General features: G+C 31.3%; 11 protein-coding genes across 11 annotated transcripts; 2 read left to right on the plus strand and 9 right to left on the minus strand.

The window, feature by feature from the left end:
• The first annotated feature begins 88 nt into the window (after positions 1 to 88).
• Positions 89 to 1,930, plus strand: Chro.70293 (hypothetical protein). Its single annotated transcript, XM_662388.1, has 1 exon — positions 89 to 1,930. The coding sequence occupies one exon, from the start codon at positions 89 to 91 to the stop codon at positions 1,928 to 1,930; it is 1,842 nt and encodes a 613-aa protein (XP_667480.1).
• Positions 1,931 to 1,937: 7 nt separating this feature from the next.
• On the minus strand, positions 1,938 to 3,134 carry Chro.70294 (polysaccharide polymerization protein). Its single annotated transcript, XM_662389.1, has 1 exon — positions 1,938 to 3,134. One exon carries the CDS (start codon positions 3,132 to 3,134, stop codon positions 1,938 to 1,940), a length of 1,197 nt encoding a protein of 398 aa, XP_667481.1.
• A 218-nt stretch (positions 3,135 to 3,352) lies between these two features.
• On the minus strand, positions 3,353 to 4,978 carry Chro.70295 (hypothetical protein). The annotated part of the gene is made up of 1 exon (XM_662390.1): positions 3,353 to 4,978. One exon carries the CDS (start codon positions 4,976 to 4,978, stop codon positions 3,353 to 3,355), a length of 1,626 nt encoding a protein of 541 aa, XP_667482.1.
• Positions 4,979 to 5,182: 204 nt separating this feature from the next.
• Chro.70296 (hypothetical protein) lies at positions 5,183 to 9,598 on the minus strand. The annotated part of the gene is made up of 1 exon (XM_662391.1): positions 5,183 to 9,598. The coding sequence occupies one exon, from the start codon at positions 9,596 to 9,598 to the stop codon at positions 5,183 to 5,185; it is 4,416 nt and encodes a 1,471-aa protein (XP_667483.1).
• A 169-nt stretch (positions 9,599 to 9,767) lies between these two features.
• Positions 9,768 to 11,507, minus strand: Chro.70297 (hypothetical protein). The annotated part of the gene is made up of 1 exon (XM_662392.1): positions 9,768 to 11,507. The coding sequence occupies one exon, from the start codon at positions 11,505 to 11,507 to the stop codon at positions 9,768 to 9,770; it is 1,740 nt and encodes a 579-aa protein (XP_667484.1).
• A 123-nt stretch (positions 11,508 to 11,630) lies between these two features.
• Chro.70298 (clpB protein) lies at positions 11,631 to 15,422 on the minus strand. The annotated part of the gene is made up of 1 exon (XM_662393.1): positions 11,631 to 15,422. One exon carries the CDS (start codon positions 15,420 to 15,422, stop codon positions 11,631 to 11,633), a length of 3,792 nt encoding a protein of 1,263 aa, XP_667485.1.
• A 612-nt stretch (positions 15,423 to 16,034) lies between these two features.
• On the plus strand, positions 16,035 to 17,492 carry Chro.70299 (At1g33270). The annotated part of the gene is made up of 1 exon (XM_662394.1): positions 16,035 to 17,492. The coding sequence occupies one exon, from the start codon at positions 16,035 to 16,037 to the stop codon at positions 17,490 to 17,492; it is 1,458 nt and encodes a 485-aa protein (XP_667486.1).
• A 68-nt stretch (positions 17,493 to 17,560) lies between these two features.
• Chro.70300 (SPBC16D10.01c) lies at positions 17,561 to 18,520 on the minus strand. Its single annotated transcript, XM_662395.1, has 1 exon — positions 17,561 to 18,520. One exon carries the CDS (start codon positions 18,518 to 18,520, stop codon positions 17,561 to 17,563), a length of 960 nt encoding a protein of 319 aa, XP_667487.1.
• Positions 18,521 to 18,629: 109 nt separating this feature from the next.
• Positions 18,630 to 19,850, minus strand: Chro.70301 (methionine adenosyltransferase). Its single annotated transcript, XM_662396.1, has 1 exon — positions 18,630 to 19,850. The coding sequence occupies one exon, from the start codon at positions 19,848 to 19,850 to the stop codon at positions 18,630 to 18,632; it is 1,221 nt and encodes a 406-aa protein (XP_667488.1).
• A 140-nt stretch (positions 19,851 to 19,990) lies between these two features.
• Chro.70302 (CG7825-PA) lies at positions 19,991 to 22,096 on the minus strand. Its single annotated transcript, XM_662397.1, has 1 exon — positions 19,991 to 22,096. The coding sequence occupies one exon, from the start codon at positions 22,094 to 22,096 to the stop codon at positions 19,991 to 19,993; it is 2,106 nt and encodes a 701-aa protein (XP_667489.1).
• Positions 22,097 to 22,703: 607 nt separating this feature from the next.
• On the minus strand, positions 22,704 to 23,666 carry Chro.70303 (hypothetical protein). The annotated part of the gene is made up of 1 exon (XM_662398.1): positions 22,704 to 23,666. The coding sequence occupies one exon, from the start codon at positions 23,664 to 23,666 to the stop codon at positions 22,704 to 22,706; it is 963 nt and encodes a 320-aa protein (XP_667490.1).
• Between the last annotated feature and the right edge of the window lie 502 nt (positions 23,667 to 24,168).

Below are 24,168 nucleotides of genomic sequence, written 5' to 3' on the forward strand. Positions count from 1 at the left end.
TGATGACTTAGTAAACGAAAACAATGATACAGAGAGTAGTGATGTTTCGAATAATGGTGATATATCAAAAATCCCTCTTAAGAGAAAAATGGATATCGAGCTAAATTTAGCGCAAATCCTTCCAAAAGAAAGACTACCCAAAAATATTTCTCCAAAATGGTTTATCTGGTCAAAAGATGATATTGCTTATCAGAGACTTGTAGATAGACTTAAATCGCAAGCATATATGTTCGAGTCTGAAAATTTTTTTAAAAAAGTTCAAGATTTCACATGCGTATCTCTACAAATGTCTCCTTATTGCGATGAAGATTTAATTCAAAGATTTTGTGAGACTATAACTGCTATTAATTCTCCAATCAAAAAAATAACTTTTGGTATTGATACTTGTGTTCATAATGAATTGTTTGATAATAAGCTAAGATGGACAACAATTCCGTTTGATGCATCTAAATTATTGGATCAAAAGGAAAATACTAATTTAATTTATTCAAGCATTCCTGGAAATGAATTTGAAATGAACTTTACACAAGATAGCATATTAAATGCTAATATAATCGATGATTTACCTTTATATTGCCAAATTCCTGCGAATATTCATATTCTAAGTTTATTTGAAATAATTAGAGAATTAAAACTATCAGAATGTAATGCTCAATCTACAATGAGTGAATATTTGGGCAAAATTAATAAGTATGCAGAAATTTATAATGGTGTGGCATATCGTGAAGTTCTAGAAGACCATTGTAAATTTCCATTAACATTCTTACTAAATATAAATTCAAAATCTCCTAAGCAAGGTACAATAATCCTTCTTACAAACGAAGAAACTGATGAATTATACAAAGATAAAAATAAAACTAAATTCAATATATGCAATAATTTAACCTTTATCGATATTAGTAAGGAATTTAAATACTGCAATCAATATAAACAAATAATAAATGCAATAACTGAAGACTACAATGTTAAGAAGAATGAATATGACCTGATTTATATTGACTCTTATTGCCATTTAGTCCCTACATTTTCATTAGGCCAATTTGAAGTTGAGGAAAGTTTTAACCTTGTGACAAATATTATGATTGCATTGAATTTGATAAAGTTTGGTGGAAATATAATTATTTCATTGAAGACAGCCTTAACCAGATTCACAGCTGGAATAATAATTGTTTTAAGCTCTGTATTTGATAAAATTGCTTTAAGTAAGCCGTACTCTTCCTCTTCGCCTTGCTATTCAAATTTTTATTTAATTTGTTCCGGATTTAACGATCATTCAAATACACTTTCTAGGCACTTTTTCCAATTTTTATGGGATGTTTTTTCAAATAATATTAAAGAAAATACTTCAATAGTACAATGCGTCCCCCCGACTCTATTCGCTTCAGATAATTTCCTTCATTGGCTGAAGGAATTTAATAATGAAGCAATGCTATATGATATAGAGATGTTAGAAGCAGTAATTGAACAGCAAGAATCTTCTGATCATCTTGGGCTGTATATTTCAAATTGTGGAAAAAGACAAAAAAATACAGATTCTAATTGGGAAGATTTTACCAACAGAGTCAGTATCCAACGTGAGATCTTGAGATATATATTAATTGGAGCGAATAGTTTAAGTTCGGATGAGGCTTTCTTGAAGCTCTATGGGCAAACTAGAGAAAGCTACGATACTTTTAAATTGGAAAAAATGAAAGGAAACCATAAGACTTTAAGTGAAGGAGACCAGAATCTAATAGATATAGATATTCTTCAAAATGATGGCCAATATCCCAATTTTTTAGAGCAAATGAATGCTCGCCAACTCGAAGAATCTCAAAGTGACAAAAATATAGATCCATTTGAAGACCAAGCAGATTTAAATAAAGAAATAGATGTTTTTTGTATCTCACCCGAAATTGAATATAATGATCCATTTGCCCAAAATAATTGAAAAACTTTTATAAATATAACTTACTACAATATATAAAGAATAATTCAGTACGGTTGTCACTTGGAAATCTTCTTGACATTTCTTCCGCCGATTCCAATGCATCTTTCTCCGAGTTTGCAAGCTTAATATAATCTTCATTGATTGAAAAACTCCATGTTTTATAGTAGTTTAATATCTTTTTAAACTTAGTATCTAGTAATATTTGATTTTTATTGAGAAGTGAAGAAAATATATGTCCATGTAGTCTGTTAGTAATTATCACCTTTCCTTGGAGAATAAAATTAAGCCCGGCACAAAATCTCTGAAGCGAAATTCCAATTGAAAATACATCAAAATTTGGTTCGTCATATTCATAAGTGGAGTTAAAGACATTATTTGAGACAAATTGGGGTAGTGCAATCTCCTCTCCACTTTTTAGAATATATTTATTTCCATATAAAATACCTTTCGAATAAGTAGTAGGCATAAATTTAATCCAATCGTCAACTTTTATATTTAAATTTGCGTCATAATTTTTGTTCCATTGTCTTTTACTTGTCTCTCTATCATTTCTATTAATCCATAATATATCATAGGTTTTATTAAATACTAAATGCGCTGTAGTGTTGGGACTTTTTTTCTCCTTCGTGGTCACTATTGATGTAACAATATCAGGTGTCAAAAGCAATTTTGTATTAGTTGTACTTTGATTATTGAATAATATACTATGTAAAAAACCAAAGGAATAAATGTCTCTAACAAAAATTGTTAAATTCTTATGCATTTTTAAATAATCAAAATCTATTATAGTGTCTTTGCTTTTTAATGATATTGACTGCGGAAAAATAATTGTATTGAATTCACGAAATTCCTCAAGAATTTTTTTTCTTTCATATTCATACTTTGGCCATACGTCTCCTAAATTTCCTCCACCAGTTAAAAATATTGTTGGCTTTCGAGGGAGAGTATTTGCAATATTTAATGCTCTTTTAATATCACAAGGCTTGTGAGAATAATTTGAAGTACAATAATAAATTATTTTAATATTCAGACGCTTAAATACTAGATATTGGCTCCAATTAATTCCTGCATCTCCTTTATTCTCGTGGTCTGCTATACCAAAGACTATCCCATTTTCTACATTTCCAATTGTGTATTTCAATATTGACATCATTATTTCACCCTGGACGAAGAAATTGTCTGAGATTCGAGTATATTTTCGCATAGATTCAGAAAGTAATTTAGGACTTTTTTCTGATAAATTTAATAATAGTTCTGGATAATTATTGAACCAATTATCAATTTCAAATATTTTTTTAATTTCATCGTTAAATCTATGATTATTTTTTTCTAAGCCAATAAAACTTGAATTCCTATGTTTTACTTCACCCTATTAAGGCGTTATTCCAAAAAATAAATACATGAAAATAAATAGAATTAATATCAACCTACCATGGGCGTTAAGCTTTTTTTTGGCAGTACGCATGAACATGTATAGGATGTTATCCATCCAATAATAATAAATAGACTAGAAATTGCAATTGAAGCAGCGTACGGGTATTTATCTTTATTCGCAATCTTTGCTTCTTTATGCTGTTCTTTAATAACTTTTCCAATTTTGCCATTACAATCAGTGTTTTTATTTTGGATTTCATTTTCATAACTGGGCATAATCTTCTTTTTACTTTTAAATGATAGTTTTCTCTTTTTTGAGAAGTGAATACCTAAAATCGCGAGAATACTGCCAAATATCTGTACAATGGGGGGAGCTGTACAGTTGATTAACTCTGCTGTTAATACAATGATTGCTCTTTTTGCTAAATTGAAATATGCGTGCACTATAGGACTTCCAACTAGCTTTAAAAATGCCAAGGAAGAAAAATTATAAGTAGCATGAAAACATCCACTGATGAGTAATGGCATTACGGAAACATTAATGTGAAATCCTCCAAATGCAATACTCATTATGGAAAATATTGCCAATGAAGTGATCATTCCCCAAAATGATAATATAGTAAAGGTACCAACTGCCTTCTCATTTTTATTTGCTGAAGAAACAATAACATTTCTAAGAGATATTGTGAAAGCCCCAACACCTGCAAGTATAACGCTATATACTATTACTTTTGAACCTGCATTTCCGTTACTTAATGTTGAAGTGACGACAAGTATTATGCCAACTGTGCTAATTGAAAATGCGATTACTTCTCTAACAGTTACTTTCCGTTTTAAAACAAAAAACGCTAGTATTGCTGTCAATATTAATTCGCTGCACTTTATTATTTGGACTAGCATGACTTTTCCTCCGCCAAGTGCCGTATTTGCGCAGATATTAGCAATAGCGTACAAGGCTGCAGAAAATAACATCTTGTTACTCCCCCACCATCGTTCTTTCGAAATATGTTTGTTGTATGAGTTTTTTTGGCTTCTATTTGAGGCCGAAGTAATTAGTTTATCTTTTTTTGGTTCGTTTTCGTAATTAGATCCTATTTCAAATGATGCCTCCGGAAAATTAATATTTCTGTTGAAAGTATTCAAATTATAATCCTTATTTAGTATTAAATAACTAATATTTACATTTTCATCCATATTGAAATTAGTATCGAACTCATTGAATTCGGCCTTTTCTTTACTTATTTCAATATTATCTCCATCAATGATATAACTGCTAGACTTAGATATTTGCGTAAAATCAGTTTGCTCAAATCTATTTTCGCATGTGCTTTCTGTTATGCTGCCTTCAATATTTGAATCGTTTCCATTGATAGCTATTCTATTACTTGCTAGTTCTAAAGAATCTTGTTTAATTTCCCTTCTATGAATAATACCAATAATTCCACATATGAGGATTCCAGTAACTGATGCCAATAATAACTGAACAATGGTTAAAAACGAACCAAAAATTATTCTTGAACTAATAGGTTCATCCTTTGACAGTTTGTTAAACGATTTCTTCGTGAAAATTGAGTGTAGTGCAGAACCAACGGTCCATCCTAAGATAGTAAGAGTTTCTATAATTATACCTTTGATGACTCTTTTTCTATTTGCATTTATTGCAAATTTTTTCATTTTATTCTATTTTTCATTAATATAGAATATATTGTAAAATTATTCTAGTACTTGCAGGCACAATAATTAACACTATTGTTTTTAAAATATCATAAAGTCTAATCGGCATGTGGGGAATTGCATGCAAATGCAATACAAATAAATTCAGTTTATTAATATGTTGCAATTAAATATTAAAAATATGTGTGCAAAGCTAACTAAGAATTAATCAAGCTTGTTTACTTGCCTCGGTTTTTGAGGCGGAGCAAAGTTAAAGATATTACTGCTTGAGTTATTTGAAAAAGAATTGCTTGTTGAATTTTGCTCACTTATTTGAGAAAAACCACGAAATTCAGAAGAAAATGTGGCAAATCCTCCCATTGAATTGTCCGATACTGGATGGGTTTTGAAAGGAGTTGAAAGGTTCAAATTAGTTGTGTGAAACCCAAACGATTGCTGTTCTTCAATGTTGCAACAATTGTTAGAATTAGCGCATAAATTATCACTTTTATTCGAACCAAATGGACCATTGATTAAGAATTGAGATGAACCAAAGCCAGAAACTTTAGGAGCACTTAAATTTGCCATAAAATTAGGAAATCCAAGCAAGCCGCCAAGATTAGCTGGAGATGTAGAATTACCTTCAGGCGTTTGTCTAATCCTTTCATCATTAATATCTTTAATATTACAACTTGGACCACCATTTCCAACATTAGAACTAGTGTTACTGTCAATAACAGACTCTTGCACTTCTGGAACAGTTGACTCATCGAATCTATTTAATTCACTTTTTATATGAACGTACGATAAATTATTCTCTGAGATTTTTTTAGGGTTAGAACAGATATTATTAATAGGTTTCAATGGATTGCTATCAGAACTGAAAGAAAAGATATTTGATTCATTAGAAACTATATCCTGTGTATATTTTTTTTCTGATATTGGACTTTTAAGGTTTAATGAAATATTCATTTCTGTTGAAAATGTAAATAATCCTTCGGATGCCCTTTTTGAATTTGGTGTATCGTTATTGGTTAAGCTTAATGGAAAAAGAGAGGATTTTATATCTTCCTCATGCATTGATTTCCCGTTTTCACATAAATCTTTTTTTGTTTCATTTTTTTGATCATTAGAATCTATATCAGTAAATTTTTCATTCAAGGCAGAATCAGAAGTTTTTTCATCTAAATTATTGCTCAATGAAAATAATTTGTTACTAAAATTGGATTCTTCCAAACTAAGTCGAAGTTTTGTAGGCTCTTGAGTAATTTCTTGCCAACCATTTGCGTTTATTTCGATATCTTTTTCAATTGCTTTCAATTCAGAGCAATTACCAAAATTAAGATTGTTTGTTTCAGAAACAGTTTCTAGCGCATTGCCATGATCTTTTAAGCCTGTTTTTTCTAGAGTATTCTTAATGCAACCAAATAGATTATTTGCATCAATTTGTGATCGGCGTTCTAAAAGAGGAGCTTTATAATATGAGTGTATTGAGTTTTGGAATTTCCCTGGTAACATGAAAGGGTGAGGTTGAGTGCATTCTTCTTTAAAGCCATCCTGGATTCGATTTTTATCGTTAAACTTACTAGAAATGTTTGACTTGAAATTAATCATTGAAGAGTTTGTAATTTTTTGAAAGCTAGACAGTTTTCTCTTGTCTGATAGTTTACTTATAAATCCAGATATGATCAAAGATAGCTTTTGCCTATACATCATATTTTTCTGCAAAAACGAATTCCTTGATAATAACAATTGAGAAGCAACAACTCTGCTCCCATTTTGTAAATTATTGCTTGAACCTTCCATTGACTGGGCTGAATCTCCTTTTTTGTTGCTGAGCGCTGGAATTAATTCTTCTCTTTCAATGAATGAAATTGATCCCTTAGCAATTTCGCAATGATCGATAATTCTCTCCAGCCTCTCAATACAGTTTGCGAGCGCTGAATTAAGAATTCCCGGCTTAATATATTTATTTTTAGTCCCAAATTTAAAATTCGGATTTCCTGTTAATTTAACTTGGCCAGTCTTATCTTCTGCTAATCCTGGAATCCATGATAATTCAAAAAAAGGGGTATTCTTTTGTAATGCGGATTTATCAATTACACCTAAATTGTCTGACTGAATTTCGTCATAGGAATATCCAGTAAATTTAGATCTGAGTTGAATATACCTTCCGGGAGTATTAGTCTGGTTCATTAAATTGTTAATTTTTAATTTTTGGGATTTTATAATATTAGATTCATCATTTTGAGTAAATGACAATTTGCACGAATCATCATCTGTTACTGAGTTCGAAATATTATTAATGATATCAGATAGGTTGATGCTTCTCTTTGATGAATATGAGTGATGTTTTCCTTTTGAATCTGGATGTATAACAAAGTTCTTTTTTTTTGATATATTGACAGAAGAAGAGATATTCTTGTGTAAATGAGCATTTAATTGTGAATCAAAATGAATCTTATTTGGAGTCGAAAAACCTTGATCATTAAAGTTCAAAATGTTATAGCTATATTCAGGCGGCGGAAGTGAGATAAATTCGAGCTCACAACTCCTTCTGGAATTCAACCTTTCACAAAATATCGAAACTTGAGAAATTCTAGAAGCCAATTTAAGAGAAAGTCTTTCAATAGTGATTAGTGAATTCAAAATTGTTTGGTTGTCATTAAAGCCATTATTTGTATAAGCGTCAAATAATTCCATATTATATTGAAATAAAATCGATATTTGACTTGAAGTTAGTTCATTCTTCCTCAATTTTTCTTTTAGTATCTCAATATTGGTATTTTTATAAACTTCGTCTGAAATCTTTTTCATAATGTGTAAATGGATTCTTCTAAGCTGAATTTCAACATTTGATATTTCATTAGATTTTGATATCAATTGATAAAGATCAACACTCTCACTGAAATTTGGTTCAATCTTACCCGATGTTCCACACAAATTTAATAATCCTCGAATTTCTTGAGAGTTTAAAATTTTGAAAAATTGGTCATTAATTTCAATAAATTTTTTTTCTAATTGTGACACTTGATAATCGATCTTCATAATAGAATCGAATAGCTTTTTTCCTGATTTATTTACCGTAAAAATTTCTTGACTTAATAACTCGCGTTCTGGAGTGGTGAACATTTGTTCAAAAACCCCTGAAGATTTGCCATCATCAATCTTTGAAATATTAAAGTGTGTTGGAGGAAAATTAATTGAATTGTATAGATGTTTGGGTGGCGAAGATTGGGTTTTAAGATCCTGGTCATTTGAGTTAATATTTTGGAGGTCACTATTTGTGATCAAAGATACTACTTCTTCTGATTCAATTGGTTTGATTAGCTTCGGGTTTCCTCCGATATAATGGGTAATAATGTCGCCGTTGGTCTCAGCAATAAAAATGGCAGGTGGTTGAAGAATTTCTGGAGCGTCAACTGTTGATTTAGGGTCTCTGATTGATCCCGAATTACATGTACAGAGACAAGAGTCAAAAATACCAATATCAAAATCAGTGCAGTTGATATCGTATCCTTCACACATTGCAAGCCTCACCCATTTATGCGGTATGAAATCACTAAAATTTTCTTTGTTAATATATGAATGATTGCATGTGAAAACGACCATTTGTGAAAATACAGTAGAGCCTACAAATAAAATTCCCCATTCTTTGACCCAAAAAGAAACACAACGAATTTTCTTGATTTGATCTATGTCATTAGAATCAACATTATCAAAACATAAGTCATTAATTGAATATGAGCTCAACTCAATTTTCATATCATCACAAATCTTGAAGAACAAAACATACCCATCCACATACTCTGAAAATCTTATAAGTGAGATTGAAAGATATAAATCATCCCCGTCTATAAATTTTGCAGATACGATATTTAGCTGACAAATTAAATTTGCTTCGGAGTTGTGCTCTTGAAATAAACCTAATATAGGCTCAATTAAAATGGAAAATGCTCTAACAAATGATTGAGGAATAGTGAATAATTTGGATCTGCAAGAAATGATTTGATAGTATAATTCATTTGTTACAATAACAATGTTTTTTTCATTTTCTGTAATTAATATAAATTCAATTTCATAAAAACTACTCTTAAGAGCCTCTACTAGCTTAAACCCATCAGAAATTCCATCTAATATTAGCTTTGTTTTATGAAAATTCCTTTCAGAGGGAATAAAGTGGTAAATAGAGCAAGAACTATCAGTTTCAATTGCTATTATATCATGATTTCGAGTCCAAGTTAATGATTGAATTCCATCATGATTGATACTCATCCATTCACTTTTTCTATTGATGTTTAGCAAATCAAAAAGTAGAATCTTCCTCTCAGTAACAATAGTCAAAATAGTTGATGAGCAGTCAAAAACCATGTGAATAATAGTAGATTCATGGCCAATATCATATTTTCCTAATTGAGCTTGATAGAGTTGATCAAAGTTACTTTCAAAATAAGCCAAACCATCTGGATTAGATAATACAATGTTTAAGTCAAAAATGATTATTTGCGAGTCTCTTTCAAGAATTAAGTATTTGAGAGGATTACAAATTAGTATTCTTGGAGGATTATTATTGCATAATCTGAATCTAGGCCCATGTATAAATTTGATGGACTCAGTATCATCGTGAGTTAGTATTTCCATTTATAAATGTTAATTAATGGAAAAATATCGTCTATAAACTTCGTATTTCCTCTAATTTGCTTATACCAATTTCTCGTGCTTTGGGGGGTACCCAAAAAATCCATAGTTACCGCCGGTATAATAGTAATTTTTACTGAAATAGAGGTTATCGCTATTTATAAAAATTCGATTAAATATCTAACTTTGTGATCGCATGTCCATATCTTGGAAATATGAGATCTGGGCCTTTGTCCCACTTATCTTCCTGGAAGCAGTAGAATTGCGTAGTTTTTATTGTTTCTTCAGCTGTTTGTCCACCGCAGATAATAGCCGAGTATTTCCCCATTGAAATTGGATGAATTTTTGAATCAAGAATTCCTTTACATAGAGGTTTTATATAAGTTGAGGTATTCTCAATCGATGAAGGTGAAATGTTAAAAAGTTCTCCCGAGCATAAAACATCATTTTTTTCGTCTATTCCACCCCAAATACATACCTTACCAAATGATGCATAAGCTATGGATCCAGATCTCACTTCTAGTAACTCTTTTGATTGAATTAGTTCCCATTGGTTTCTTCTAGTATCGAAAACTTCGATAGATTTTAATCTCTTGTTTCCACATGTTCCACCAATAATTGCAATACTAAATTGGTCCAGTTTAACGCATGATGCAGAAGATCTAGGAATATTTAGCTGTGGTGAAACCGACCAAAATTTGGTTCTAGAATCATAGAACTCAGTTGATGAAATGATACTTTCCCCGTTAAATCCACCTATCGCAAATATTCTTCCATCTTCAAGGGTTATTGATGCCAAATTCCGTCTTCCAATAAGCATGGAAGGCCCTACTCTCCATGAATCTATTAGAGGATCATATATTTCCAGACTATCTAACGCCTTACTTGAATTATTGTATCCTCCAAACAAGGCACAGTTCGAATTGTCAAGATTAGTACTCGAACCATGAGCTCTGGGTGTTGGCATAGTTTTTACTTTGCTCCAACCAATATTTTTATTTATTTCTTCCGAAAAGTCATCCTCCAGATGAATTGGAGTAATGAACAGCTCAGAAGTATCAAGAATCTTTTCACCATTACAACCCCCGAAAACATATATCAAAGAGTTATCATAAAATTTAATCCCAAAGTAATTAAATTCTTTTAAAATATTAAGACTCATTTGGGTTGTTGAAGGAGATGGAAGACACTTTGCACTATCTCTAAGATAGTTTATAATTATTTTAAAAATTTCCGGATCTCTATCAAAAAATATATTTCCATTTTTATCCGTTTCAATTTCAATATCAAGCGTTTTATCTGAAAATATTCTACTTAGCAAACTTCCCTTTGCCTTTCCTTCAGTTAATATGCTCCTTGAAACCTCAAACATAGTTCCCCCAACATTAATTTCAACAGTAGATCTTGCAGAGAAATTTATTTCTGTTATTTTATCTTTAATTTTCTCTAATTCTAATCTTTCTTGGTTCAGTTTGTTTTCAATCATCTGCCAATGATTTGCTAATTCCTGTTGTTTTTTATAAAACGATTCTTTTTCATTTAGCAGCTTTTTGGCATTATCATGCTTTTCTTTTATAATTAATTTCTTTGCTATTTCAGTTTCTTCTTCCAATGTATTGCGTAGTTTTTGCATCCTCTCAACTTCAGCTTTCCTATTACATTCTATTTCTCTAATTATCCGCTTTTTTTCCTGTTCAAAAGATAACTTTTCATACTTTAGACTCTCAAACTCATTAATGATTTTTTTTCGAACTTTACTTAAGTAATTATTAAATGATTCGCGTAATTCGTGTGTCATGGAATCAAATCCTTTGATTAGAGTGTCTAATGAGTCATCATCTAGCAAAACGGAACTGATTAATAAATCATTGTAAAGAGAAGACTCAGTAATCCTATCCCTAGTTACATCCATCTTGTAACATATAGTAACTGTCGTTATTTTGCATTTTCGCACTGGTCATGATTACGGGAAGGCGGAGAGGGGGGGAAAGTAGATAAGAGGGGTGAAACAAAATTAAAAAATTATTGTTCAAAATTAGCGAGAATTAATCGACTTTTTAACAATTGCAAAGTCAATTTTAAATCCATTTGGGTCTTCTACAGACGAGATGTCCCGAATCGTAATTTTAAATGTTGTGTATGGTACAAGTATGCCCTTTTTAATTAGTTGTAAAACTTTTTCCTTGACTTCTTTCTCAAAAAAATCTAGAACTGACTTATATCCTAACTCTGGAGAATACTTCTTATCAACAATTTTGTTTAATACTAACAAAGATGGCTGAATGAATATTGTACTGTAATTTTTCTTAATCAGCACGGAGAATTCTGAGAAATTTAATTCAAGAATTTTCAAAGCTTCTTCCTTTGTGAATGGTCTGAATAAAACAACGTTTTGAATTAAACGGACTAGATCACTACTGAAAGTTTCTCGAAGTTTTTTAATTATATCAACTCGAATCTTGATTCTATCAATTTGATCAGGATTTTTAAGAATAATTTCAGACCCAACTTTGGTTGTGAGAATAAATGTACTCGAGCCCAAATTTCCAATTTTATGATTAATATTATCTTTATTATGTAGAATATCTAAAATGAGTTTAATCACATCTGGATGCATATTTTCAATATGTTCAAAGAAAAACACAGTTTTCCCTGTTTGCTTTAGCTCTTCTGAAATTATTCCAGTTTTAGGATTATCCCCCAATAGCCTCTTTGCTGCATCTGCATCTGCAAAATCGCTGGATTTTAGAATTTTAAAATGAGAATACATTGTTATGTCATATGAGAAGTCATAAAATAATACTGAGCTTTCGGCCAAGGTGGTCTGCAATGCAAGGGCAAATGTCTTTTTACCTGATCCTGATGGGCCTACAAAAAGAAGGCATCTTGGATTATTTTTATTATTTCTCAACAATTCCACTCCTAGATGAAATGAAACATAGTCTATCGCAGACTTTTGACCAATTACATACTTCGAAAGAATTTCTGAAAGTCGGTCTTTCATTCTTTCCGGTAATTTTCTATATTCAATTTCATCTAATAGTTTAGTAATACTTTTCCCATACTTTTCTGAAATAATAAATGCTATATGAGAAGCATCAATTTCACCCATGCCAAGAGGTGAATATAAAGAGTTGTAGTTGAAAGCCATTTCAAGTATGAGAGACTTCATATCGGCAACTTCCTTTTGCTTGTCTTTAACAACTTGGTGAATGTCATCAAAAAACATGGGGTCAAGCTGCGACTCTGTAATAGCGCTAACTTCATCATTTATAGATTCATTGTAAGATTTATTATTAATTTGCTTATATTTAAGAAGGTTTTTCCTATATAAACTAGTAAGTTGTGTAACACTTAATTCTTCAGAAAAGTTTGGGATTATTTTTTCCCTATTTTCAAGTAGTTTGAATTCATCTTCTACTGGCTTGTTAACACATGAAGTTTGATAATTAAGATTAATAAGCATCATGAAATAAAGCTGGGTTTTTAGATACCTAAAATTAGTGAGATAGGGCCTTATCTTTAGTGCGAGCGATACGATTCTGTTTCTCATCCTTAGATGCATTGCTAATACTTCAGATAGACGCGAACGATTTGAACTTATAATAGAGTTGGATTCATAATCTCTCATCTTTGAAACTTGAGCCCCAATCCTAGAATGTGAGATAAAATCTTCAATTCCATGGATTGCCGATGGGATCTCTAAAAATTGCTCATTCTTTGCCATTGAAATAGCAAAATTAATCAATTCAACTGCATCATCTGGAAGGACACAATTTTCAATATATTTATGGCACATCAAAACAGAAACCCGAATTACATCATTATTAATAAATATTCCAGTAGAAAGTTCAAGTTGGTACCTTAATCCAGAAATGAATACCTCAGAAACTATTCCATTCAATTCTTTCATCTCAATTGTGTAAAATATTGACTTAACCTCAATTTCCTTTTCAGTCAATATCTTATAATTCTCATTAGACAACGTAGCAATCACTTTCAAAGTTCCAAGAACAATGTAATGTTTCATAATATCGTATAATCTCTTAGAACCAGTGGAAGTTTCGAAACTAGAAAACAAATTATCTGTAAAAACAATAATCTTACCATCATATGCTCCCATAAGCTCATCGAATTTAATTTTTATCTGCTCTGTCAAGCTTTTTTTTGTATTTTTACAGCTTTCTAGTAATGATTCAAGGTGAATACTAATTATTCTATAGCCTCTAAGATCAATAGAAGAATTACCATTAATTATTCTATAAGCCAAATACTCTACCAAAGTACCTTTTAATAATTTCGACTCACTTACTATAATCGCGGAAGACAAGCCACTTCTAGAAAGAGATATTTCAAGTAGATGGAATTCATCCATAAAATCAACGGCCTTTGTAACTCCATTTTCAATTACAAGTTCATTAATATCAACAAACCATTTTTTATTCAATTTGTTAGTATAACCATTAACAGAATAGTTATTAAACCACGAAATACTATTAATTCGACCATCTGTTGACGGAACAAAGAATGTTTTGTATTTTTTCAGAGCTTCGTTCATAAATTTAAAATATTCAATTCCATACTTTCTGAAGACTACCTGGATGTTGCTTCTAAGAACTGAAGCATTACATTCGCTATGTGTGAAACCTTTGGTAATTATGGATTCAAGATTAGAATATTTAGAATCTTGAATTTTAATATCTATTTCGTTTATCCCATAGCTTATGCTACGTTTTATTAGCCTTTCCTCCCAGTTATTCGGAAGATGTTCAATATCATCTCTTAACAAAACCATAAAAATAAACCCTGGAGAAAGTAAATTCGATGATAATCCTTGATTATATAAATCATTAATCATTATTGCAGATAAATATATTGCATATAATAAATTGAGAGAGATTGATTTATTACTTTTACTTGATCCTGAATATGTAATTTTTCCATAAATTCTTTTTAGCTTGCTGTATACTTTGTTGATATTTGTACCTAACATTTCAATTATTGTCTGTTTAACTAGCTTATAACTAAATACTGCTCTTGGTTGATTTGAATTAATTTCATTAGTGATCTCACCAATTACAGGTTGAGATGAATATGTTGTCTTACCACCTAAGTTTTGAATTTCGTAATCCATAATTTTGTTTGTCCTTATAAGCTCTTCCATTCCCCAAATCGATGAATGTATTCTTGTCTTTATTAACGAAAGTGTTTCCTTACCAGAGTTTAGCATCCTATTTGGTCCGTTATCATTATATTTTAATAAATATGAAAGATATTCTGTAAAATTCCTAAGCCTATTTATATCATGAGTAATACTTGTGTCAAACTTTTCTTTCGAAATGAATGCCAATATATAATCTAGTGTAGTTACTGTATTATATTTGCTAGTTTCGATAATTTTCTGTAAAAAGTCAATTAATTCCAGAGAGGGCAAAACACGGCTGCCGTTTCCATCTAAAGCCAATTTAACAATTTCAAAAATCAGCTCTTCGATATCGACGTCATTTTTAGAAAGTTTTCCCTTTTGAAATTCTACAAAGGATTGTTTATTAACCCCAGTTAATTTGTTCTCTAAATGTGCATTCAAAGATTCTCTATTTGAATCAAATGATGGCCGTGTTTCTAATTCATTTCGATCAATGCTGGCATAATGATCTTCATTAGTCTGATTTCCATTCAAAAATTCACTTATAGAGTATTCATCTCTTAATTGGTCAACGCTACTGGTGCTTTCCGAGACGACTGCATGTACCAAAAAAAAAGTTGCAAGGTTAAAAAATAATATTAATAGAAAACACTTGATGAAATTAAATTTGGGAGTATTCATGGCTTTATAAATTTTAAAATCCTAATAATAGAAAAGTGGTTTGGCTAACATGTAAATCCCTCAAGTTTTTTATATTGGCGGGATGAATCATATTGTGGAAATTTACGGATACTTGTGATCAATGAAAGAATGTTGCAATAACTTTAAAAGAAATATTTACTGCTATATATTTCCTTTAAGTTTGTTATTTCACTTAATTATATTCCATTTCTTATAATAATCAAATCTCGCCTTTATGAGAAATCTAAGATTTCAAATAGTTATTTGGCAAGCTTGATAGTAGGAATTTAAATTGTCTAAAGAAAATATGATTTATCCATTTAGTTTCTAACATGGTTTTTCTCACTTTGCCAATAAATTTTAATTTTTACCCTCTTCTGTTATTTATTAGTTCTCATTCGAACTTACTTCTCAAATATTCGTACCGCTTCATGAAAATCTAATCTTGCTCAATATAATAATACAGAATTGGAAATTATTCGTCTAACTGAATTGAATAAATTGTTAAATAATAGGTGTTTTCCTCGTATAAGCAAATACCTTAATATTTGTAGTACCATAAGGGGAATAATCTATACCAGATTAAACGTTAAACCGGAAATTTCTTTTGTGATGATAAGTGAGAGAGAGAAGCTCTCAAGAATAGATGGAAAAGACTTATTGTGTAACGAAAGCGCTAAAGTACCGGTATCTTCAGCAAATAGTGACAAACAGAAGTCTTGGAGTATGAAATTTGGGATTTACAGCAAGAAGACAATTAGCGATGCCCAAAGCAACTATTTAAATCAAGATTTGGATAGTGCGATGGAATCCAATAATAAACCAAGAAACTTTAATACAAGTTCTGATTTAAATACTCCAAATAATAATGGAAATTATTCTTTCTGGCCAAATTCTTTTGAGGATATCCAGAAAGGAGGCTCAGCAGTGTTTAATAGGTTGGCGTCAAGGATAGAAGAAGGAATTCAAGACTTACAGTCACAAATTAGGCCAGATTTCCCTAAACTTCCTGATAGTTTAGAAGGAAAAATTCCACTGGGATTTTCATTTAGTGTAAGCGCTATGTTAATCCCCTATCATCTTGGGGTTATACTAGAGTTGCAAGAACAGGGATACATTACAGAATCAACGCCATTGTCTGGAGCATCTGGTGGTTCAATAGCTGCAATTTGCTGTGCTCTGGATATAAGTATGTATGAAGCAATGGAAGCCTGCATTTCGCTCTATGAGGATTGCAGAAAGAATGGCACAGCTGGGAGACTAAACGAAGTACTTGAACGCGAGCTTAGGAAAAAGCTCCCTGATAATGTAATTGAACTCTTGAATAATAGATCGGAAAAAGGAGGGCAAATCATAATTTCTTTTACGCAACTCCTTCCTGTTCCTAAGGCTCATTTTGTCTCCGATTTTAATTCTAAAGATGATTTAATAGAGTGCATTTTAGCAAGTTCAACAATTCCATTTCTTTCAGTCCCTTGGCCTACATTCAAATGTAGAGGAAAGCCATGCGTAGATGGATATTTTGCTGTAGGAAGAGGTGAATTGGGATGCCTTCCAACTAATGCTATTAGGACAGTAAAAGTCTGTCCTTTACCTTCAGCTGGTTCTTCTATGAAATCAAATAGATCTGATGTTATCTCGCCCCATATTCAATCTTATGACTGGATACTATTTAGTCCTGATTCTAATAATAATAATGCAGACTTCACAAGAACAAGAAAATGGATAAGAAGTCTTAGGCCAGCCGGAGTAAATCTAAAAGATTTTGAGCCAAGCTTAGTAGACAGTATGAACGCCAAAGAAAGTAAAATAAACACTAGAAAAGAAGAAGAAAGTTTCGAACTGAAAGAAACATTCAACTCATGTTATATAAATAATAACCCAAATTTTAACGCTCCCCCACTTATGAAGTATTCCAACAATGAGCTTTTACGCATTGCAGTAGATCCTCCGTCATCTCAAGTAGCATGGGAACTATTTTACATTGGCAGAGGTGATGCATTGAGATGGATAATGATGGACAGAATTAGGGAAAGTTCGTATAAGCTTATGGAACCTACATACAATTAGAACATTGAAATGGCAATATTGATATAATTAAATTGTACTTTCTCTAATGAATATTTTCTAAACAAATACTACTTACATGTTTTTATTTTTTCAATATTTAACTTTAAATTTTCAAGGTCTGACATAAACTGTTGTTTAAATTCACTATCTTGAATGTGTTTATTACCATATTTCTCAAACATTTCAAAACATTCGATTGCGCCGCTTACATCTTCAGAAACAAGACTGCACCAAGATAGCAAATACCAAATTTGCCAATCTTCTTCATCTTCTTTTAATAATGTGCTCAGAACTAGCTCTGCCAACTCAGTTTCATTTAAATCAATCAGTGTTCTAGAGAGGTTCAATCTTACAGAGTACTCAGGTAAAATTATGTCTTTATTTCTTAATTCATCAGCAAAATCATTGAATTCAACAGAAAGATTATACTTGTTTGCTAATATATACTTTATTTTGAAAACATACTTTTTACACTCTTCAAAATCATCGATTGTCTTAAAATAGGCCAATTTACAACATAAAGTTTCGAAGTGCTCGTCATTAATTTCGGACGCCTTTGCTAAATTCTCTTTTACTTGGCTTTCTGCTTCATCACTATAACATAAATCAGTCATGAATAATTCTGAAATAGCGCAATAAGCGCTACAGAGCTGATTTTTCATTAAGTCAAGCCTCTCAATACAAGACTTGTCATTTCCCTTTTTCTCTACTATTTTTATACTTTCCTGGAGTACTTCTATGCCATTATTCCAATAAGAAAGAGACTCTTCTCCATCTAAAATCTGAGCAAGGCTAAAATACTTAACATAGTCGTCATGTGGATTAACTTTTATACTCTTTTCTAATAATTCCCTGGCACTTTCAAAATTACCGATTGAGCACATAAATTCGCCATATGCAGAAAGAACATTGCTGTTTAATGGGTCTGATTTGATAGCCTGAGTAAAAAGAGCATTGGCATTGTCGTATTCTGGAGGAAATTTATTGATAAGTGCCTGGGCCTTTGATAATAATTCCAATGTCTTCATTATGAAAGCAAATAGAATTATAATTTAATTAGTCAGGTTTAACAAAAAAAAATGAAGGCCGCCTAAAATCGATTTTAGTATATAATGACTAAATGTTTACAATATTATTCTATTGTAAAATAATTGGCTTTTCCCAAAGAAACTCTTTTTCTGATCGTCCAAAATGTCCGCCACTTGATGTCTTTTTAAAAATAGGAGATTTAAGATTTAGCTGCTTAATTAAGATTCCTGGCCTAAAATCAAATACCTTATTAACTATCTCCAGTAGTTTTGTGTCATTATACCCATCTTTCGCTGTGCCAAATGTATTAATATATAGTGATAAAGGCCTTGCTATTCCAATTCCATATGAAACCTGTACCAAACATCTGCTACACAAGCCAGAAAAGACGATTGACTTTGCAACAAGTCTTGCCATATATGCACCTGATCTATCTACTTTAGTTGCATCTTTCCCGCTAAATGCACCACCCCCATGAGCACCCCATCCTCCGTATGTATCTACAATTATCTTGCGCCCTGTTAATCCAGCATCTGCTGCTGGCCCCCCAATTGTAAATCTGCCAGATGGATTAATTAATATTCTAGTTTCTTTGTCCATCAAATCTGAAGGGCATACTTTTTTAATTACATTCTCCAGAACAAATTCTCTAATTTCCTCGTTTTCTATGTTTTCATCATGTTGAACCGAAACTAAAATAGTGTGAATTCTTTTTGGAATGAGTACGCCATGTTTGCAGTTATATTCTACTGTCACTTGCGCCTTTCCATCAGGGCGCAGCCAACCCACCCGAGAAGATACTCCTTTCATTCTGATATAATCCAGCTCTCTTGTAATAGATGTAGCTAATACGTGCGTCAGAGGCATGAGTTCTTTTGTTTCATTCGTAGCATAACCAAACATCATTCCTTGATCACCCGCTCCAATATCTTCTACATTTTTATCTACATGTACACACCCAGCAATTTGATTACTTTGTTGTTCTAGCTTAATAATCACGTCCATAGTTTTGTAATCTAACCCTTTTTCTTCAGAGTCATATCCAATTTCTTTCACTGTTTCTCTTACAACTCTTTCGTAATTTACATTAGCCTTTGTAGTTATTTCACCAAAAACCATAATGAACCCTGTTTTTGTGCATGTTTCACACGCTACAAAGCTTTCTGGATCTTGTTCCAAGCACGCATCAAGGATTGCATCCGAAATCTGATCACATAATTTATCTGGGTGGCCACTACAAACTGACTCTGAAGAAAATAAAAATTGCTCAGAAGTAGTTTGTAAGTCAGTGTAAGTGGATTTATTTCCACTAAGCCTCGAAGAATCCATAACTATTTAACACAATAAAAATTTAACAAATATATTATTATTTACGAATCTGCACAAGAAATGATTTATCTTTTCGAGTATTAAGAAAATAATACCGCGTATGCAAAAATTACTTCCAGCCGTTTAATAATACAAACTAGTTATTCAGAATGATCGTCTATTGACTCATCAGAAGAGCTGACTAAATTAATTGTGTTGTTATTGCTATAGTTTGAATTTCTAGATTCAAAGCAGTTGTTTATTGTTGGATTACTTTGGAGATTTTCTACATCAAATGTTTCTAAAATACTTACTAATTGTTCATCGCTTAAATATTCACAATAAGATGTATTAAAACTACTATCATAGCGATATAACTTTGAGCCATTCTCCAAACCTACGCCTGCGCTGTTTATTGAGTTTATTTGTGGCATAGGAATATACTTGCTGTATTTATTCCAATTTATTATAAAATTAATTAGTTCATTATTTATAGTATTGTTCTGAGAAAAGCTATTATGTTTTACTGCAAAAAAGCAACTCAAATATGGAAATACTTCCGTAAATATGGTGTTGCTGAAAAACAAATTCATGTAATTATCTCTTGCCGTAAAAAAAGGCAAGTATTTTCCTATTAAAATTTTATAATCTTCTTTCAAGTGCTCTAAATTGGAAATGAATGATTTTAAAGCAGGTTTCTTTGGATGCCATTTAAATGTAGTTTTCTTTGGTTTTTCGGCTAAATTGCTAATTTTTAATCTTTTATTTTGTAAATCTTCCTGTTTCTTCCAAAGCGAAAAGTTATTCTTTGAAAAACCTACTTTTAAATCGCTTTGTATTTGGCAATCTGGTGAGCATGGATTTAATGGCTTTGAATTGAAAAATAATATGGTTCTCGCAATGCAAGATGCTGAAATTGATGAGAGGAAGTTTTCGGAATTTAAATCACTAGTATAAGCATCTGACCAAGTAAAAATATCGGAGCACATAATGATATCAGCGCAGTTACCAATAAATGGAATGTAATTCTCCTGAAGCAATAAAATTAATGAGCTATCCTCTAATCCTGAATAAAGCAATAGTTCTTCTATGTCAAATGTTAGCTTTCCTTTTAAGAAATCTTGTTGAGTAATATGAATATTTAAAAAACGCTCATTTATATCTTTAAAGCCTTCACAATAATACGCACAATGTAAATTATTCTCATTATTAATATATTCTACTAATCCAGATCTATTATTAAAGGCATTCAAAAATTCTGAATCAATTTTTGTACGTTTTGTACATGTGTTTTGTAAGGATTCTAGTTTAAGTTTGTTTGTGTTTTCTTCACGCTTGTTATACAATATTTTCCCTATTGTTCTAAATATATTGTATACAGGTTCTTTACCAAAATTACTAAGAGTTGAATTTGGAGTTTGGTAAGGCTTGTCACGATAATTCAGGTGATTACTACGTTTTTTCCCAGATAAGAAAAATTCTGCATTGGCTGTCAAGTCCCTTAGGTTATTTTTCACAAAAATATCTTGGTTTCCTTCAAAGTAGAATTGAAGCTGTGAGATTGCATGAAATAAGTCACCATTCGAAGTTTGAACAATTCCTTCTATTAAATTACCTTCACCCATCCCAACGAATATTTTTTTAACGTTTAAAATATGCTTCAACCTAGATTTTACTACAGTTGATGGAAATGGATTTACCCTTACAATCTTGATTTGCTTAGCAAGCTTTTTGTCTGTAGAATTTTCAGTATAAATATCAAGCTCTCCAGGGAGTATTGATTTCAAGAATTGCCTACTATTTCTATCCTCGCCTGCTATAAATACAATTGGTATGATAGAAGAGTCATTAAGAATAATTTTTGATAAAAAATGTCTTATTTCAATCAATACTTGTGTATTATGTTGTAACAATGTAAATGGAAGATCCTTAATTAGTACTAAAACCTTTTCATTCAAATTTGACTTAGAAAAAAATACAGAATTAAAAATAAAACGATAAAAGCTTGCTCCAAGTCCTTCATTAAGTATCGTTGGAGGGTCCCATTCGAGGATTTTAATATTATTATTACACAGGCAACGCAAAATTGTTGTTTTCCCTGCACCATTCGGACCGAAAATGATCAAAATATTTTTTTTTGAACCATTAATTGAGTTGGCTGATATAAATGAATTTTCTAAAAAACTTTTTACCTCTATTATTTTGTGTTTGTTCACTAACAGCTCCTGTGCCGTTTTTGGCTCAAATTTATTAGCCCAAAGAGACATGAAAATTTATATGATTACCATGTGCAATTTAAAAAAAACTTATGTACCAAAGTTCCAATATTCAAAGTTCTTGAAGAGGGCAATTGCATAATGAATTTTTTGCGAGAATACTTGTATTGATGGCGCCTTTAATTCAATTTTTAAGCCGGTAGAGGTTTTACATGCAAATAACCAACTGTTGGCTTAATTTATTTTGGTTAATTCAAAATTATAAGTTTCAACAAAAAATAGAATCATCATTTGAGCCAAACAGTATTAGTATAAATCATTCGTATTTACAAATTATCGGTTTTTTAAACGCGAAAAGAGTTAAAGATGTGTGAAATCAGAACACACTCTGAAATAATTAGAGTCAATAACAACTCTGTTCGGAAAAAATGGTTGTCTAACGAGTTTCTAATGTCAATTGTTCAGACTAGCTGAGGGCCAATTCAAACAAATTTGACTAACATTTCTAATTATAATTTGCAATAAATCAATTAAATTAACGCGGCTTAATATTTTTTTAAATCAGACTTCGAGATTTGTAATTCTTACTGTCCTCACTAAATGGAACTTAGAAATTTAACTATACAAAAATATATTTCATAATACTTTTGAGCATTCATTACGGTTTAAGTTTCTTTTTCTCTACAGGCTTTAAAATCTGGAAAGAACACATTAACGTTTCATCAACAGACATCATTGCACCTGCATTATCAAATTCTCCACAGTAATTAGGGGCAGAAAAAAGGGTGACCAACTGTCGTTTGGCAAAAAATTCATATCCATCCTCTACCACTTGATGAGCTCTGCAGATAAGATCCATATCATGATCTCTCAGAAATTTCTCAACCACATCGTGGCCAAATGTGAATGATACACCCCTATCATTTTCTCCCCATCCTCTTACATCCTTTTCAGGATCAGACCACAACAAATCGCAAAGCAAGCCCGTGTCTGGAACATCTGTAGGCCTTTCAATCTTTCTTATTTGATCCAATTTATGTAATTCAGGAGAAAGTCCGCCATGCATACAAAGAATCTTCTCATCAATTATGGCAGCAACGGGTAAGCAATTAAAACAATCCGTAAAAGTCTTCCAAAGCTTTACATTATACCTTCTTTTACATTCATCGTAGAATCCATAAATTCGATTGATAGATGCACACTCATGATTTCCTCTCAATAAAAAAAAATTCTCCGGATATTTTATTTTGTATGCAAACAAAAGGCATATAGTTTCCAAGCTCTGTTTACCTCTATCTACATAATCTCCAAGAAACAAATAATTAGTGTCTGGTGGGAAACCACCGTACTCAAAAAGTCTAAGTAAGTCATAGTATTGTCCATGTATGTCTCCACATATTTTAATAGGTGCATCTAATTCAAGTAAAGTAGGCTGGCTCATAAATATCTCACGAGATTTAATACATATTCCGCGTATCTCTTTCTCTGTAAGTTGAACAGGCTTCCCCGGACGAGAACCTCGCACCTCTAATAGCTTTGCTATTATTGAGTCTACGTCAATATCATTATTAGAACCATTCGTAGTTCCTGATATTGTAGTAGATGAAGGTTGTGGTGTCATTCAAAAAATTAGTTAAAAACCTTTATTATACTATAATTGAATATAAATCAGTTTGGCAGCGAAGTTAGCATAAATGCATATATCTGTATTGCAAATATATACATAAATATATATATATATATATATATATATATATTTATGTATATATATAAGTTAGTAATTTCTCTTTACAAGCATTTAATGCCGGTTTTATCTCCAAAATAAACTTTTAATTAATTATTCTCAATTATCTACTTGTTTAATGTACCAAAAAAAATGAATAATTGGTAAGAAGCAAATAAAAAATTTCAGTCTATAAATCTTAATTCAATCAATATTATTAGCTGAAGAATTTGGAAATGTTTGTAATTATTCGTCGAAATTAACTATTAACCAATAATGCCGGGTTAAGTTGGCAATTAATGTATAATATTCTCTTGCTACATTATTTTATTAATAATATTCAACCGCTTTATACGCGTGTTAAGAGATATTACAGGCGCGCGCTAAAAAAAAATATTAA

Source organism: Cryptosporidium hominis, assembly GCF_000006425.1.
Source record: "Cryptosporidium hominis TU502 chromosome 7 CHRO017068, whole genome shotgun sequence".
In the NCBI taxonomy this organism is placed as follows: domain Eukaryota; phylum Apicomplexa; class Conoidasida; order Eucoccidiorida; family Cryptosporidiidae; genus Cryptosporidium; species Cryptosporidium hominis.